At 38.7% G+C, this 17,400-nt stretch overlaps 1 protein-coding gene and 1 long non-coding RNA gene across 2 annotated transcripts in view; both read right to left on the bottom strand.

The window, feature by feature from the left end:
- LOC129783887 (uncharacterized) overlaps positions 1 to 17,400 on the bottom strand; it is a 177,995-nt gene that overhangs the window by 105,442 nt on the left and 55,153 nt on the right. The window lies entirely within an intron of this gene.
- LRIT3 (leucine rich repeat, Ig-like and transmembrane domains 3) lies at positions 1,591 to 17,106 on the bottom strand. The gene is made up of 4 exons (XM_027787691.2): positions 16,922 to 17,106; positions 15,229 to 15,707; positions 6,919 to 7,224; positions 1,591 to 5,823 (listed from the first exon to the last, which is right to left on the bottom strand). The coding sequence occupies exons 1-4, from the start codon at positions 17,035 to 17,037 to the stop codon at positions 4,721 to 4,723; spliced, it is 2,004 nt and encodes a 667-aa protein (XP_027643492.2). The 5' UTR covers positions 17,038 to 17,106; the 3' UTR covers positions 1,591 to 4,720.

A 17,400-nucleotide genomic window follows, 5' to 3' on the forward strand; every position in this document is an offset into this window, starting at 1 on the left:
CTCAGCCACCCTAGTTCCATCAAAAACAAAACAAAACAAAACCCCTGCAACATTATCAAATTCCTTTGACTCCTCCTTAAAAAGATGTGTCAAGCATTTGATTACTGATTGTGTTTTAGAATAAAGTACTTTCTTGTCAGAGTATCTTCTGCAAAACTAAGAAATTCACACAATGTTGGTAAACCAGTATTCCACTATTATGAGAGGTTAAAGTTACAGTTCTTTGTACAATCAGTCCTTTCATAACACTCTTAATTTAAGACAATCAAGTGTCTTTCAAAAGTATCAGACTTTAAGTTAGACTAAATATACTTAAAATACATAACTGACAGGTGCTACTGAACTTGCTACAATAACTGTAGGGATTTCACATTCTTTTCTAAATATAGGGTTAGGATGTTATTTCATAAAAAATAGAAACTCAGAAAAAAGTGGATTTTTTTTTAATTTGGTCTTGGGAAAGACGATATCCTTTTTGTTCATAATTGCTTTCTGCCTTACTGATTGAAAAGATTCCCATCCTGAACACTGAAGAATAACGTACACAGCTTTGTAAAAAGAATTCTCTCCTTACTATAGGTTGTTTCAGACTGATATTTCGGCTTGGTTTTGCTTTTGTTTAGCAAGGGAGCCTTTCAGATTTATAAAGAATAGTCTATAAAAACAACACATTCATCATGCCTCCAGTCTGATGTGAATTTTCTTTTTCTTAAATTCGAAGGAAAATTTTTCAGTGATTTAAAAAGAGAAGCAAAAGCACCTATTTTATTGAAAACTTCACATTTTCAACAAAGGAAAGTGGCAATGTTAGCCTGGAGCTATAACACCTAGAACAATGCAATGAATTCTGTGAGTAAAGGCATCTAGGTCAGCATGTTTCCAGTCTGTACCCAGTTAGATAATTTAAAAAAGGTTAATTTTGAAATCTCATCTGTGCTTTTGAAAGAAAATCAGGTTGGTATACCTCCCTGCCACAAATCTAACAAACCGGTTGGCTTTAAAAGAGAAATCATAGTTTATAAAGGACTATTATAGTATATTATGTCTAGGATTCACACTCTAGCCAGAATTGCTACTGATGCATACCCTTCTTTCTTGCAATAAATGCATAAATTATTCTCCCTTTTTCAATTTATAAATAATGTTCGTCAAAAAGCGCTCACAACTGTCACTGGAACACAGGCAGGATTTAAGACCAGTTTCAAGTACCTTCTTCAGATTACCATAGTGTCATTTTTCCACCCTTTGATTTTATAGCTGCCCCCACCTTCTCAAAACCAGGCATGTACAGAGTTCCACGCATTGCATTAAACTGGCAGTATCTTCATCCATCCTTTTATAGCTACCTGTCTGCAGGCACCCCCGCACCCTTGCCATGTACATAGCAGAACTGCAAGGAAAAGGCTCTGTGGCACCAGTCTCAACATTCTCTAGGATATTACCCTTCCACTGTTTCTCAGCCTTCTTTTTGTATTTTCTCTCATTTCTTCTCAGATTTCCTCTTGTCCTCACAGCTACACTCATCACATATTTTCTAAAGTTAGAAAAGGGTCAGACAAACACATTGTCATGTATAAAACAATCTTTTATTTTCACATCAAAACAACTGCTATGTTAAATACTTCTTTGAAAACATAATGACTTTGAAATGTTCTTTGTTTAGCCTCTTAGATACAGCCCAAGTCTGCATGTTTTCACTATTATAGACATTTTTATGGTATGGTACACACAAAAGAGTTTTCTCTCTTAATCACCACCTGAGAAAAGTATGAGAATCTGATGACAGTGCAAGGAATACAAAGTCCACTGTCAGCAATGCCAAGGACTAAAATAGATGTGTGGATGCCTACAGTTTGGCTTAGTAAGTGCACATTGAAGCCAGGATTGCGGTTAACTACAAGTGCTGAGGCCCACTAAAGCTTTAAGTAAAAATGAGGTCTATTTGGGATTCAGCTGTCATTACTCCATTATTTCATTAACCGTTCAATTTTGACACACACAATTGTAGGTAATGTATGTTGAACCTTCCTGGTGAAATGCAGGATGAATCGAGCTAACAAAGTGCAAAATACGTGAAAGGCAATGCACAAACACTGGTTAAATCCTCTCCAAATTCTCCTACCAGGCAAGCATAGGTTATAGTCATCACTGTTTATAGTGAGGATTGATTCAGTATTGCATTTCAGAAGACATTATACAAATTGATTACAGGTGACAAAAATCTCTCTCATAATGATTTCATCATTAATATTAACAATTTACAGTATTAAAATACGCATCTGTAACCAGAAGTATTTTTTCAGCTCTTGAATTAAACCAGTCTTGGGTGATACAGAGCACGTCTTCATTGTGTGATTTGGCCTTTGTATCAAATTCCTATAGAAGTTCCCCAACAAATTTGCTGTTTTGACATGAGGTACAGAAGTGTGTCTGGGTTGTAGAACTGTTGTCTCAAGAACTATGGAAAAAAATAATGTAGCTCATGTTTTATTGGAAGAATACACCCTTTATAATACACTCCATCTTTGACAGACTGATAGCGCTCATGGTCATAGAGATTAATTTCTAACTTTAGGTCATGCTAATTCCACAAGGATTAATCAAACCAAAAGATTTCACATTTGCAAGTGAGCTCCCTCAAGCAAGCTCTGTACCACCTCAGTCCAATATATTGATGTATCATCTACAAGTCACGTGATAGCACTTTTGACCTCCAGAATTAGATTAAAATTTCTTGCAAAAAGCTGAAGTCAAATATTGTCCAGGAATTAAAAAACAAATGTTAAAACAATTGCTGTCATTAATAACAAGCGCAGTGTTTCAGCAGCAACTAGTGGCTACACTATCTATACAGAATTGGAAGGCAAATACCGTAACACTTCAGGTCTTGTTAAACATTTAGTTTATCATAAACTGCTTGTCAGATGAACCTTGGTTTTGACACAAAAAAGAATCTGATTTCCCTAAAAAAAATCCTGAATTAAAAAAAAAATGCCAAAGTAAAAATATTCCACTCAGAAAACTAAAACCATTTTCACTGCACTCATGGAAAAAGAAGAAACATCGGGTTTTAACCACACATACTAGTAATACAGCAAGGAACACCAAGGTTACCTCTAAAAGTATATTAAGGTAAGCTAATTTTGCACTTTTGAACATCTCAACTGCTTTGTTACTACAGCTCCCATGGTCTCAAAGACTTATTCTATTATGCCTGGCCATCAAGCACCATCATGTAAATACCATGGAGATTTTTTCAACATCTTCATTTTCTGCTGTGATTTCATGTTGGAGGTTTTTTGACAAAGTGTTTTCCTCTCTCCAACCTACGCCTTACAAAATAAGCTCTCTAGCATTCCAGCAGGCAAAATTTAATCCTACACTAGCGACACCAAGAAATGCCACTATTATAAAGTTAACTACCTAAGCTGTGGTTTGTAGCTTTGGGTAATATTTCTCCCTCTGGAATGAAAAGATTCCCAGCTTCCTAACAAAACAAACAGTTTTTCTAGACATAGAAAAGTCCAAGAAAACAATGCAGTTGTAACTTTTAGGAAAAGCTGTGGTTCTCAATTCATACGTACTCCTAACCACAATATCTAAACCTACAACAATAAACACTGTTATTTACTTCAGGCAATAAAAAAGCAGCCTTAGAATAGACAATTCATTATTATCATTAATAGGCAATTCTGCATTCATCGTTACTATTAATACCTGATTTTTTTAAACATTGGGAAGCATGTTCACAATTAACTTTCACTATGCTCATCAAACTTCATTACACATCCAACATGACCTGAGGACAAGACCTCCTCATACTGTATCTCAAAATGTATTATATTACTACACTGTAGTACATAATATTGTGCAAAATCTATGTAATATATGAGTGTGTGTTGTATTACACAGTGCCACAAAATTTTCTGTACAGATTTCTGGAATTGAGGTATATAGACAAATGCATCCAAGTAAATTCTAAGGCTGAGATTTCGCAATAAGATCATTTGATGTAAGTTAACATTATTAATATCTAGTATCTCTCACAGAGTTACTCATAATGATATCTTACCTGAGCTTCAGAACACTACAGAAGCACCTTTGCCACAGCATCTGCAAAATGACGATATGTGTATTGTACCTCTCAAGAGTCCATAAGCTATGGCTACCTAGCTTCAGCCTTGATTGGCCCGAAAATAACTCCAGTCCAAGATACTGTACAAACAGAGCTGAATGACATCTCAAAGCTGATGTCAGAAGAAAACTCAAATTTTTAAATAAAATGTTGACCTCAATAGATGTAAACCGTTTTCCTATTATTTTTAAGTACGTAAGTTTTCACGAAAGTTGTGATTAATGTTTGATACATGCAACTAGCACATCATACAGTAAAATGAGAGAAGAGAAAACAGAATGATGTTTTAATGAAAACAAAGTATAGAAGATCTTTAACCCGGCAACCATTTCATGATGTATTTATCTTTTGAAGAACATCATTCCTTCACATGCAAAGTCACAAACATAAAAAAAGAAAATGAAGAGGCAACATCTCTCTTCTATTCTCCCTCCCACCCACCACCCTACCCGTCCAGTAGACTGTATTACATCAGATAACATATTGTGACCACCACCTAGCACCAACCTGCTTCCAGGTGCAGTATCATCATTCTGGATTAATTTTACCTATTGTATATGCCATCTCCTCCACCGTCACCCATGTTCAACACAGATACTCAGACCTAGAACCCTCACTTTTGAAGGTCATTTGAGAATCCATGCTTGACCTAGAACAAAGGAGAAGTCTTTCCGACTCATCTGTGTACCTTCGTGCCCAGAGCTGCTCTCCTGTATTTACTGTTCGAGGCTTCAGAGATAGTGTTTCAAATTTCACATAGGTCTCTTTTGCAAGTTCAGCTTCCTTGGCAGTTTTTGGTTTCACATGAAGTTTTAAAACTTTGTAGAGTAAGAAAAGTATCAAAGGTAAAACAACCACACATGCTGCACTGCTGGCCAATATCAGAATTGAAAACTGAGAGCTCTCTTCATTGTTTAACCCATCAGTGGAGAAAATAATGCACTGCTCTTTTGTAGGTGGCACTCCTTTGGGCGAGACACATGCCATATATTGAGTACTTGGTTGCAAACCATCAATCGTGACTTTGTTTTTGCTAGAATCAGTGCTCAGAGGCAACATATCTTTCTCACCATACTTTGAGTATAACACAGTCACTGCAGAGTTGCTTGTGGCATTGACAGTTTTCCAAGTTAAGGTCACTCTTTCATCAGTTTCACTGATCACCCTTAGGTTTTTTACAGTAACATTCTGCTCATCCATACCTGCTGTATTCAATGAAGTTTCCTCACCTTTCTTGCTCACCTCCCCAGTCTGTTTCGTCTCCTCACCCTTCTTGCTTACCTCCCCAGCCTGCTTTTTGTTTCCATTTGTCACTGCCTTTGGATTTTTCTTTCCATCTATCACAGGCCTGGATTGCTTCTTGTCAGTAAGCCTGATGCTCGTTGATCTTTCAGTGCTAACCAGTGCTGTGGTGGTGGCTGTGGTGAGAAGAGGTATGGTTGTCTGCTCAGGTTCCTGCTTGGATTCCTCCTGAGTTGTATTCTGTCCCTCTGCCTCTTGCTTCCTTACATACTTCTGTGGGGACACAGTTGTAGTAATTACACCAACCACTGTGACAGCAACAGCAGCTTCTGACATTCCTGCTAAGTTCTTGGCTTTACATCTGTATTCTCCTGCGTCCTTGTATGAAATCCCTGTCAAGCTTATTATGGACCACCTGACACCCTCTCCGGGTGTTTCTTGAATTACTACAAGAAAATGCAAAGAGTAAAACATTATAAGAGGGAGCTAAAGAGAAAGTAAACATTATTAGACTACTTCTTCCCTTATTTCTGCCCGAAGGAATCACATGTATTAGACTTAGTTTAAAGGAAAAAAAAAAAAGGCACACACAAAAAGAAATCAAAAAACCAAATCAAACCACACCAGCTATGGAACTCCCTGCCATATTATATTATTGCAGAAAAAGTGCTCAGTGCTCAAAATGGAATTGGATGTCTGGAGGAATTACAATATGATTTGCAATTTCCCTAAGTAGAACAAAACCACATAAAGAGAAATCAAATATCTTAAAGCTGTTAAGTGACTAGGAAATAAAAGTCTCACTACTTCAAGTGACACTGAACACATTAGCCATTTAAAACATTTTTGGAAATTACCTTTGTCTTAAGATATTTCAGTACTTTGGACTACTACCTTCTTCAGATGTATGATTTAAGATAACTGCTGACTACTTGGTAGTTGTATGTTATGAATGAAATGAAAATGAAAAAAACACGAAACATTTTTTACATGTAAGTTACTGCATAAATATCTATCATAGCAGCCAAAATGATATCAGGCAATCACAGCCACTTTAGCATTCAAGACAGATGTTGCAAATAGACAAGAAACATTTGCAAATAACATAGAAAATGTGATTTTGGAAAATCCTGTTTACAATGTTGAGTTTTAAGTGGCTCAGTTATGGCCTCACTAGCTTTTTTAATATGAACTTTTTGAACCAAAACGGCGATTCCAGTTAACAAATTTTCCTTCCCGTTTTTCACCTTCTGAGTTAAGGCCCAACTATCCCAGCCTCCATTTTCCTTTATCCTTCCTCCGCTTCATCCACTTCCCCCCTCCACACACCGTTCTTATCACAGACCGCATCCAGACTAGAACAACCTGTTGGACCTGTTCAGACCAAGACCTAGAGAATGAATTTCGTAACAGCTGTTGCACAGGCACAATTGCCAGCTTGGTGCAGTACCTGGTCCATTGTTACTCATTGTAATGATCTCAAAGCACAAGCAACCCAACAATTTCAGGCTCTCCCATTTCCTATAAAAGAGCAACTATACCTGTATAGTTCACCGGTATATTGTCTGACCTAGTCCAAGTAAGCTGCGGTGTTGGGTACCCAGTCGCATCACAGCGCAGCAGAACGTTGCTTCCCAGTGGGGAAGTGATTTTTGTTGCTGATGTCATCACGGATGGTTTAAGACACTGCTCTAACTCAGCTCTCTGGAACAAGATTCCTGCCAGACTCTCAGGTCCGCTACATGAAACCAATGGATCAAGAAGTACAACCGAGTTGTCCACAATTTTGGAAAATTCAATTAGCTTCGAAATGCGACAGTCACAAAACCATGGGTTGTCCTGCAAACCTGAAACAGAGAGGGAATCGGGGAAAGAAGAACAAATTATAAAGCTGTCAGGCAATATATTGTGATTATATTATGACACATGACTGCAACTAAGTACATTCAAGGGGGGCCATGGACCTATTCTGAGTTAAACTTTTCTCGTTCAATTTGTCTTTTTTGTTCATCTGATGGTGGGGGATCTAATGGTTTTTGCAGAGGTGAGGAAGAACAGTATGAATGTTTATTAAGCTAAAATTTTTCTTCACAGAAATTTACAGGAGCATAGTAATATACTGGCACTACCTTTGCTTAGCTTTGCCGTTTATCTAGGAAAAAACACTTTGAAAAGATGTCTTAAGACTGATGATACATTTTCACCTGCCTGTGCCTTCTGGAAAGATAGCTTCTCAGGGCTATTGCATCCTGTCACTCTGCTCTGCTCTTAGTCTTTCTTTGGGCTTTTACAGTTTGATCTTTACAGAGCCTGTTTTCAACGTTTGTAGGGAACATGATGATTTAAGAGTTGAGATCTTACACCAGCATCTCTACCCCTTGAAAAAAGGATAAAGGCTAAGGAGAAAAAGCTTTAGACCAGTAAAATTCTTATCTAGCTCTGAACTATACCAGTATTCCTAGAAATATGGCTTCAATTTAGGACAACCTCTGAAACACATTCAAAAAGAATAGCAGAAGAGTAGAAAATAGGAAGGACCCTGAAACCCCCCCAATGGCTACAATGTCTTTATGATGGCACACAAGAACACTATCTCTCCTCCTCTGTTAGAGGCTATAACATTTGTTTCTTGATTCCAAAGTCTTTGAATGAAAGGCTTCTCCCTCTTGGTGAACTTGCTATGGTGAAAGAGAGAAGCCACTTCAGAGCAATATAAGCCTAAATCCTCAGCTGGTATCGATTACTCGGCTATGCTGACCTTCATAGAGCAACAGCGGCTTCACCAGGCAAAACACCACACAGCATATCATCCATGAGTTGAAATATTTTCTCATTTGACTTATATACTTTTGGGCATACCATTGTTTTTTTGGGGGGTGGGTGGGAGTGTTAAGAACAAACAGAATTTATAGGCTGAAACAAGTGATGGTATGTAAAAACCCTTCACTGTAACCAAAATGAAAGCAAAAAAAAAACCCAAACCACCTAACCTACTAATATTATTCAGTTTGTATTTTTGGGAAATGTCAAAATAACTGATGGAAAAACTCTGCTTTTTGTTCTGGAAGAAACCTGTAGATGAAAGAATACATGAATAATTAATTACTGCGTTGTTTTATCGCCTGACCAAGATTAGGTTATTTTAAGCACAATGGCAGTGATTGGTTAAAACTGTGGTAAACTCCAATTAATCCCTGCTCTTTAAAACAAGACTTGACCTGAAGAGATTCCACGACTTTGACATCACAATCCAATTTCACCCCCTCCAGACATAAGAGATTTTACATCTATTCACTACTTATTGTCTGCTGGAACAGAGAAGGAGAAACCAAGGAAAGTCTATCAGCAACTGCTTTAAGAGATTATTAAAAAAATATTTAAAATTTCCTGTGAACCTCACACGTATTCATAAGCAAAAGAGACACCATTTGAATGTTTTCCATTTATGTCTAGGCACATCAACTGTTTGTGCTCATAAAAATTCAGCCCAATCAAGCACATGTATGTAACTATTTGTGCTCATCTTCTAAATTAGGGAAGCTTTAGTTTGTAGTTAGAACAAGTTGAGAAGATACTCCTGTAGTATTTTTTTTTCCTTTCTCACTTGTTTATAAGGGGTCAGTTTTCCTCACTACGCTAAGAAAGAGACTATATAAGCATTTGAAAATTAAACTCCGCTAAGGTATAAAAGGGAAGACAGGATTCCCTTGAACCAAGGCTCAACTGCCAGAGATCCTCTGTAATAAAAGTTGCTAAAATGCATGTGAACTCCCAATGTGGCCCCTGTGCTATCTAGAGGACAGAAGCACGGGGCAGCTGTGCTACAAGCCAGCAGCAGGGCAGGAACTTTGGGTCCACAGCATTAATCAGAACAGATCTGCAGCATCAGTAGGGCTCCCATCCCACATACCAGGCAGCAGATCCTCCCTTACACCAAACACTACCAAAAATATTTCTTCTGTGACCTTCTGCACCCTGCAAGCTTTACTGCAGGAAAGCATGGGGTTTATTATTGTTTCTAATACTACTAGCAGCGCTTAAGGCCTTTCAAACTGAACCATAGAATCATTTAGGTTGGAAGATACCCTTAAAATTATCAGGTCCAACTGTGAACATAGCACTGCCAAGTCCATCACTAAACCATGTCCTTAAGTGCCACACCTACATGTCTTTTAAATACCTCCAAGGATGGTGACTCAATCACTTCCCTGAGCAGCCTGTTCCAGTTCCTGAAAACCCTTTTTGTGAAGAAATTTCTCCTTTTATATATATATATAAATAAATACATGGTCTTCATATTCTCCCAGTGTCCCAACGAAGACCCAAAGTTTTTACAGTAAGTATCAGAAACTGACAAAATAGGAAGAACAATGAAGAAGAGATTAATAGCCCTTAGACTGGATGGTTGTTTAGTCCAGTCTGGGACACAGGTTTGACCATCTCAGACCATTCTGATGGCCTGGTTCCAGCTTTAGAAGAAAGCTGTAGTCCCAGAAGACTCTGCACTTCCATGCTCTGGTGCATAGAAAGTGCATTATTTCTGCTAGTCACTTCATCTTCCCCATCCATCGCACTTCGCAGTCAAACTGGCTAAAGAAACAGAGCTTACATATAAATACATATAATGTATATAGCTGCAGGAGTTCCTTCCTTGCCTTTATCTGTGTCTTGCCAATATCTGACAGTAGTCACATTATTTTTAGCAAAGATGCACAGCCATTGTAAGTCATCAAGTCACATGGATCCCCAAAATGAAAAAATGCAAATAATATTGAGTTGGAAGCAAGGATAAAACATTGAATTTGATTATGCTTCAGTTAGCTATTGAAGAGAATGGAAATGGGAACACAAACTTAGTTTCCAAACTACAAAGGGTATTCCAAAATTTAACAGCTTGTGTTTACAACATGGTAAAAAAGTGAGAACAAATATAGGAAAGAATTTTAAAAGGGTTAAAAAAGGGGGGAATACTAAGAAACTGGAGAAAAACCTGCGAGCTTTAATAAAGGAATGAGATGGAATCCCCTCAGGACAAGAATTTCCTAAGAAGAGAAAAGAAAAATAATTCTAAGTCTCCAACAGCCTGTGTATCTGATGGAACACTGAGTCTTTATAAATGCTGGATTCTTTTGCAGAAATATTAAGGCAGCTTGTTGACCTGAGAAAGAAATACTAACCAAAGCAAAACAAACATTGATAAATATTCACACTTTGCAATATACTAATGCAGTGTATTTTAACATTAAATATGGATTATAAATTGCTCTAAAAACCTTGATTCTATATTTAGCATGTTTTAAATTTACTCTCATACCTTTTTATGTATGCTTGCATGTACAATGGCAAATATATGTATGTGTGTGTCTGTGGATGCACATTTTTGCAGTCTTGTCTGTAAGCAAGGTTTCCCCATACTGTGTCAATATGGACTTTAGCATTCTAAATAGCTACGAGTGAAATTTCCTTTGTAAATCAGTAACCAGTCTCAGACCATAACTTGTATAATATACTGCTTTTCAGTTGCTGTAAAATGGCAGTATGTGAAATATTCAAGTTTTGGGCCAATGGAAATATTCACCACAGCTTGGGCCAACCTACCCAAGGCTCTCCCCCAACTGAAGTCCCTACACTGTGTCCCAGCATTTCCTGCACACGGTAATTGCTAGGAAGTAGTTTCAGGAAAAGCAGCATATACCCAATGACCCAGCATAACGGCTGGGAGCCTGATGGACCTGCAGCATTTCAAATTTATGGCACCTCTACATGCAATAGAGACAAGATCTCATCTAATTCCCACTCTATCAAATACTGGATTCCTCTGTTCCTCTCAGTGACTCACTAGAGGTAATTTTCCATATGGAAAATGCTACTGCCACCATTCACGCCAGAAATTTCAATCTCTGTACAGCAGCCAATGCTGAAACTTAGCTGTGCCTTGGATCAAAGTATTAGGCTATAGCTCCAGAGGTAACCAAGAGAGGGCCAGGTGAACTCACACACTGGTCTCTCGATCATTTCCACTGCTTAACCGTCAGCTCACTCTACAGCTTTGTTTTGAACTGTTCCAAAGGGCACTCTCCAAGACAAAGACAGAAATGGCTCCAGGGACAGTTTGCATTCCAGGAATTGCTCCCTGAAATGCTTGTGGATGAGAACACACCAAGGACTGCTCGCTCTACCTGGTTCTTGCCCCCAGTGTAAATGCAGCAGGCTTTGCACCTCCAAACTACCCTGCATGCCTATCAGCCCATCAGGCATACAACATACCCTTGCTATTTCATATGACAAAAGCACAGTTCTATGGGTTGCAATGCAACCCTCACATTACTTCAGGCAGTCTGAAGAAAAAACACAGCCCCACACCCAGTTACATTTTAGAGTCACTGCAGCATCCCATAGAGCCCACAGAAAACCAGGGGCTAAATCTTAGAAAGTGTGGAATTCAGTGAGCTTTAAGGAGAGCTGGCCATAAACTTTGCGGATGAGAGCCAGTGAGCCACCTAGCCATAAGGTCAGGAATCATTCCCTGACCCTCTTTCATTTAGCGTAGTGTTCACACAGAGGAATATCATTCACTGGGAGGTAATAAAAACATCCCAAACCCCTAAGTACAGACACTATTAATTGGAATAAGGAAATACTAATCTGCCACTCCCCTGGCAAAAGCAATCCATGGCTCCTCCAAGAGTCCTTGAAGTAAACATGGGGAACCTGAACCTTTTCTTACATGAAACCTTCTTGATGCTCAGTCAAGACACCGAAGATAGAATTTCCTCCTGGTGTTAAGAAATACATATGTACAAACATTTGAGTCTGGGGCACTGATGTTGCTGGTCTTGTTAATTAAATACAAATGACAATCTTGTTTTGCCAGAACTAAGAGAGAAGCCAGCCTAAGCCCTAACTGCTTACACTAAGTAGAATCTGACTGCCATTTTCCTGACTAGACAAAACCAGCATTTATTTGCTCTGGGTTCTAGCATCTAGCAAAGCTCGGGCTGCAGTTACCATTCCGTGTAGGCACATAGGTCAGTCAGCCTGAATGCTCCCACAGAGAACAGCTGGAACACATAGGACACTCTTGAGCATTGAAGCATGCTATTGTGGCCATCACATTTTAAAAGAAACTTTTTTTAAAAAAAAACCAAAAAACCCAAAGGAGTCCAAAAGTAACCTACAACTATGGCAGAAAATGTGAAAAAAGCAAAACCAAAACCCTCACAGTCAATAAGAAACCAGTGAAAGGCATGGTATGGTTAGTTAAGGCAGCAAACAGGGAAGGAAAATATATGACCGGTTACTATAAGAGATGGTAATTATTTTTTCTATATGTCCATCTTGTGAAGGACAAGAGGTAACCAGCTTAGTTTGCAGTAAGGGAGATTGAGGTTAGATATTAAGAGAAACTTTCTCACTACCCTGATGGATAAGCACTGGAGAAGGTTACCAGAGAAGACTCTGGCTGCAGACTTCAAGAACAGCGCTGACTTAACTGGAACAGTTCAGTTCACCTGGATCTGCATCCCAGCAGGCTAGAGGCCTTTTCAAAATCCTTCCTGATCACATACCTCTGTGATACTTCTCTCCATATCAGAGGAGGAGCACAGTACCTATGGGCTATGCTTCTCCCCAGGCTCCAGCAATCCCAGCAGATAGGAGGGGTGTCAAAGTAGAAAATATGCCACAGCGCACATCTTGCTCCTGTTGTTCTAAGCTGACATCTCCTCTGGTTGGAGCATTATAGAGACATCTCAACATCTAGGTCACCCTTCTGGCCTAATAGTTTCTATCAGCCATTAATTCCTGAAAAACAACTGCTTTGTAACAGTCCATCAACAGCAGCCTAAGGATGAGCCTCCAGCAGTGAGTGTGCGTGGTATAACTACTACTTTGCAGACTCCAGTAATATGGATAATAAAACTTAACACTTAGTGGAGACTAAGTAAGCTTGTGAAAATAAGCCATGACATAAAGAGCACTGCTCTTTGTAATCTCCAGAGGACAGGGATGGTTTCTCATTCACTATAGAGTTTCTTATGTTGCTGTCTGCATTGGGATATACTCATCAGAAGGCTACGGTGTCAATGAAAGAAAATTCAGCCAATTATTCCACAGCTCACCTAAGACAGATTTACTGAACACAACACAATGAAAATACTACCTGGCATTTTGCATTCTCAGATCCAAATCCATACTGACTGCACAGAGCCTCCCTCAGCACCTAACAAGCAAGACAAGCGAGGCGCTGTTTGAACCCAGCGTGTGTTCCCCTTTGAAGATCTGTGTTCTAATCCAGTCCGTAGCTCATAAATGAAAATAATCCAAAGGTCTCTAGAGAACCCAATGCTGGCACCAGAGAGTTTGCCAGGACTAGAGGAGGCTGGCAAAGTGCCTGCACCAGCAAAGCCTGCAGAGAGTTGACAGGGGGAAGGGGAGAAGAGTATGTGTGGTCAGGGGTTTTTTTTAGTGTTTGTTTTCTGGGTTGGTTTTTTTGTTTGCTTCTTTTTTTTTGTTTTTTTAAGCGGTGAGGGCTATGTAAGACAAGAAAACCAAATAACCTCTGGGAATCCCACAAGATCATCAGGAGGATTATATCTAGCACAGTCAGCTCCTACTTTACTGCCTCCTTTAGCCTTCTGTGTGGGGACAGGGAAAGGGGTACTGAGCTTAACTTAACAGCTTTTTCTTTTTTTTTAATCCCAAATAAACAAAGATCCTATTAAGGCTGCAAGCCTACAGTTACCACGCAAGCAACCTATTCAGCCTACTTGATCTATAAAGTTACGTGTTACACCTCATCTGAGTAAGAATTTCAAATTGCAGCTTTTGCTGTGAAACAAAGCAGCTGAAAAATGAACTCTGAATAGTGGAGATGTAGACCAAGGAATTGAAAATACTGGGCAGTACAATGCAGGGCAGATCTTTACCAGCAGGTATAGAACTACTGCAGCAGAGAGCCAGCTGGTTTTCCTCCCTTCCACCTGCTACACTACACTACAACAGCGTCAAAACGTGCATTGAAACAGCAGCAGAAGAGAACACAATCGATAGAGCTGTTCCAGCCATGCTCTGAGACTGCAGAAGAGAAAGGGGTTACTTGCAAGACTAGGAAGTGGAGAGAAAGTGGAAGATAAAGAACAAAGTCTAGTATATTATCACATCTGTTCTGTTTGTGAAAGTTGAAAAAAAATGATGAAAAAAATCAGGTTCTGGTCAAACTATTCTTAAATACTTACCTTAAATATTATAAAAAATACTGTGAAGTTGTAGGGATCAGATCCCAATTCTCTCTCATATTCAACATGTAAAAAGGGAAAAAATTCAGGATCATCAGTCAGCTTTAGAGCAATACAAGGTTAACAGGAGTCATGGGGGGAGCAGAGCTGCCCTCTTTTGGGGCACTAACACTACCTGCAGCGCTGTATCTCAGGGCAGGCTTCATATGAACATCAGGAGCCACTAGAGAAAAAAGTTGCAAATGGACATGCTTGCAGCTGCAGCCACATACAGTGATGAGGGAAATGTCATGAGAAACACAATTTTTGGAAGTCCTACATTTGTATGGATATTGAGTATTCCGTATGGCCTGCATTCCTGCATACTGAAATCTCACAGAATTTACTTGGTGTATTACCTTAAGATAACAACATACATGGAGATCACTATCTCCGCTTATAGTTTTCTGTCACCAACTGAAAATAAATAAGTAAATAATCATAGAACAAACCAGAAGACTGACCTGGATAAGATACACTCTCCTGAATCCCAGGGCTGGTCCTCTACCTGCTCTCACTTGCAACTTAACATTTAGGTGTATTTTAATAGGGAATGAGACAGGCTGTTTAACATACCCAAAATGACTCTCTGGGTCACCAGAACATCTGTGTTCTTGGGCAGGAGAGCTTCTGAGAAGGGGGGCCAAATGTCCATCAAGTCTGACGGCAAGGTGGTTAGCTTGTTGCTGGATATGTCCAGGTAGGTGAGGTTTCTCAGGTACCGGCCAGCATCAGCAGGAATGCTGGTCACTTTATTGTTGTGTAAATCAAGAATCCTTAGGTTGGGCATCTCTGCCAGCGACTCCCAAGGGAAAGTCGAAAGCAGATTACCATCCAGCCGTAGCTCATGTAGTTGTTTCAAGTTATAGAAACTGCTGATATCAATGTTGGCTACACAGTTGTAAGTTACCCACAGGTATTTGAGATCTACTAGGTAGTAAAAGGCTTCAGTTGGAATCCTTCGTATGACAGTTTTCTCTATACGAAGTTTTACAGTGTCCACAGGAACATTCACAGGGATTTCATACATGTCAGGATCGTTACAGAGCACAGACCTACCATTAAAAAAAAAAAAAAAACAACAAAAAAACCACACACATAGCATTTCTTCATTTCTTTGAGAAATTTATGTTTCAGATTTAATGCAAATGCTATTACTTTCTGCAACACTACCAGCAGAATAAAAAACGCCAAATCAAGGACAGTTCTCTGCATTTAAAAATTGAAGAGACAAATAAAGTTTCTATACAAAATAGCAATGATACTTTCCTAAAACATTTAGACTTGCTTTATTCTAAAGCAGGTAACCACCATCCTCTGCCCATCATTCCATTGACAACTGAAAAACAGAAGCTATTGTGTAAGGAATAATACGTGCATGTATCTCAAGTAGGAACTGCATGTCATCTGTTTTACTAAAATTCAGAATATTGGATTACTAATTTTAATTTTTCTGCATGACCAAGATTCAATAGTATTTGTCTATATTTACCTTTCAGAATAGACTGAAAATTAAAAATGTTAGCATATTTCTCTAAAGGAGAGGTTTCTAGCCCTCTTTCTGGTGTCTGTGTGGAAATGACCTGCTTTTTAGAGATGCTAAGAATTTTTTGCTCCCATTCAGTTCAGTAAAACAGCATTTCTCAGCATTTTCAAGAACCAGTATGTTTCCGTTTCTTTGGGGTACATCGTTTGCACATATTAGCTTGAAGATCCCCCTCCCCACAATAAGCCTATCTTTGATTTTTTTCCCCTTTTCTCTATATTCTTCCTCTATTTTACTTTCTTCTCCTGCAGCTTTATACTAGATACTTCGTGACAATAAATAGCAATGACAAACAGTATCTCCCAAAATTGACATGGCAATATCCAGATCATCAAATTTCAAATAAACCTCTTTATTACCAAAAATTATGAGATTTTCCTGCAGATTAAAAAAGAAGAAAATACTGTGTTATTTAAACGAGAATCACCTTACAGTAGACAACTAGATTATAGAAATAGAAAGGACATTACAATAGCAGGAAAATCATGGAGCAGAAAGAAATTGTTTTCTGCAGAAACCAAAGATTTGGAGTAGCTATTTGCTAAGTACAAAGCTATAATCACCATCTGCTCCTATTCAGGAATGTTGCTAGCCATGTAACACCAGTGTAAAATATGCCTTTATTTCAACTATGCTAGAACTAGTTTGCAACGTATAAGAATGCAATTCCTTCAACCCTTTCCCTTATAAATTGCCTTGTATAACAAATAATAAAATATATACCTTGTTCCAGTGCCATCACTTCTGCCATGGTAAACGCAAGTGCATTGTGAAGGACAAAACCCATGCACTTCTTCTAAAAAGTTCATTAGGAGGTAGAAGTAAATAAACAGATACATGGCTTCCTCCCAGCAGAACTGACACGACAAAAATTGAAAACTTTATTCCTAGGCACTCATGTGCAGTGTGCTACAAATGTGAATGTAGACATCCATTTAGTAACAGCAGATTACATCAGATTAGCCGAGATCTGTAGTTGCTTAACCTTCAAATGTATCCTGAAAGGGATCAGTTAAACCACCTCATTCTTTATTCTGTCAGAACACACTCTGTTTCAAATCATATCCAGCATGTTTCAAGACTGTTTTAATAAAATATCTCTTTACTCCTTCTAAGAGACAACGCATTAGTTACCATCCATAAAGTGTTCCAAAGTTCCTCAAGGAAATCTATATAAGGATATCGCATGGCACTTTCTTTAA

The sequence above is a fragment of the Falco peregrinus genome, chromosome 2 (assembly GCF_023634155.1).
Source record: "Falco peregrinus isolate bFalPer1 chromosome 2, bFalPer1.pri, whole genome shotgun sequence".
Classification (NCBI taxonomy): domain Eukaryota; kingdom Metazoa; phylum Chordata; class Aves; order Falconiformes; family Falconidae; genus Falco; species Falco peregrinus.

Excerpts from the sequence above, each read along its gene's own strand:
- LRIT3 (XM_027787691.2), bottom strand. The coding sequence starts at position 17,037 with ATGTATCTGTTTATTTACTTCTACCTCCTAATGAACTTTTTAGAAGAA. Across the intron at positions 7,225-15,228 it reads GACCCAGAGAGTCATTTTGG|GTTTGCAGGACAACCCATGG; the intron begins GTATGTTAAACA and ends TCTCTGTTTCAG. Across the intron at positions 5,824-6,918 it reads TATACCGGTGAACTATACAG|TAATTCAAGAAACACCCGGA; the intron begins GTATAGTTGCTC and ends ATTTTCTTGTAG.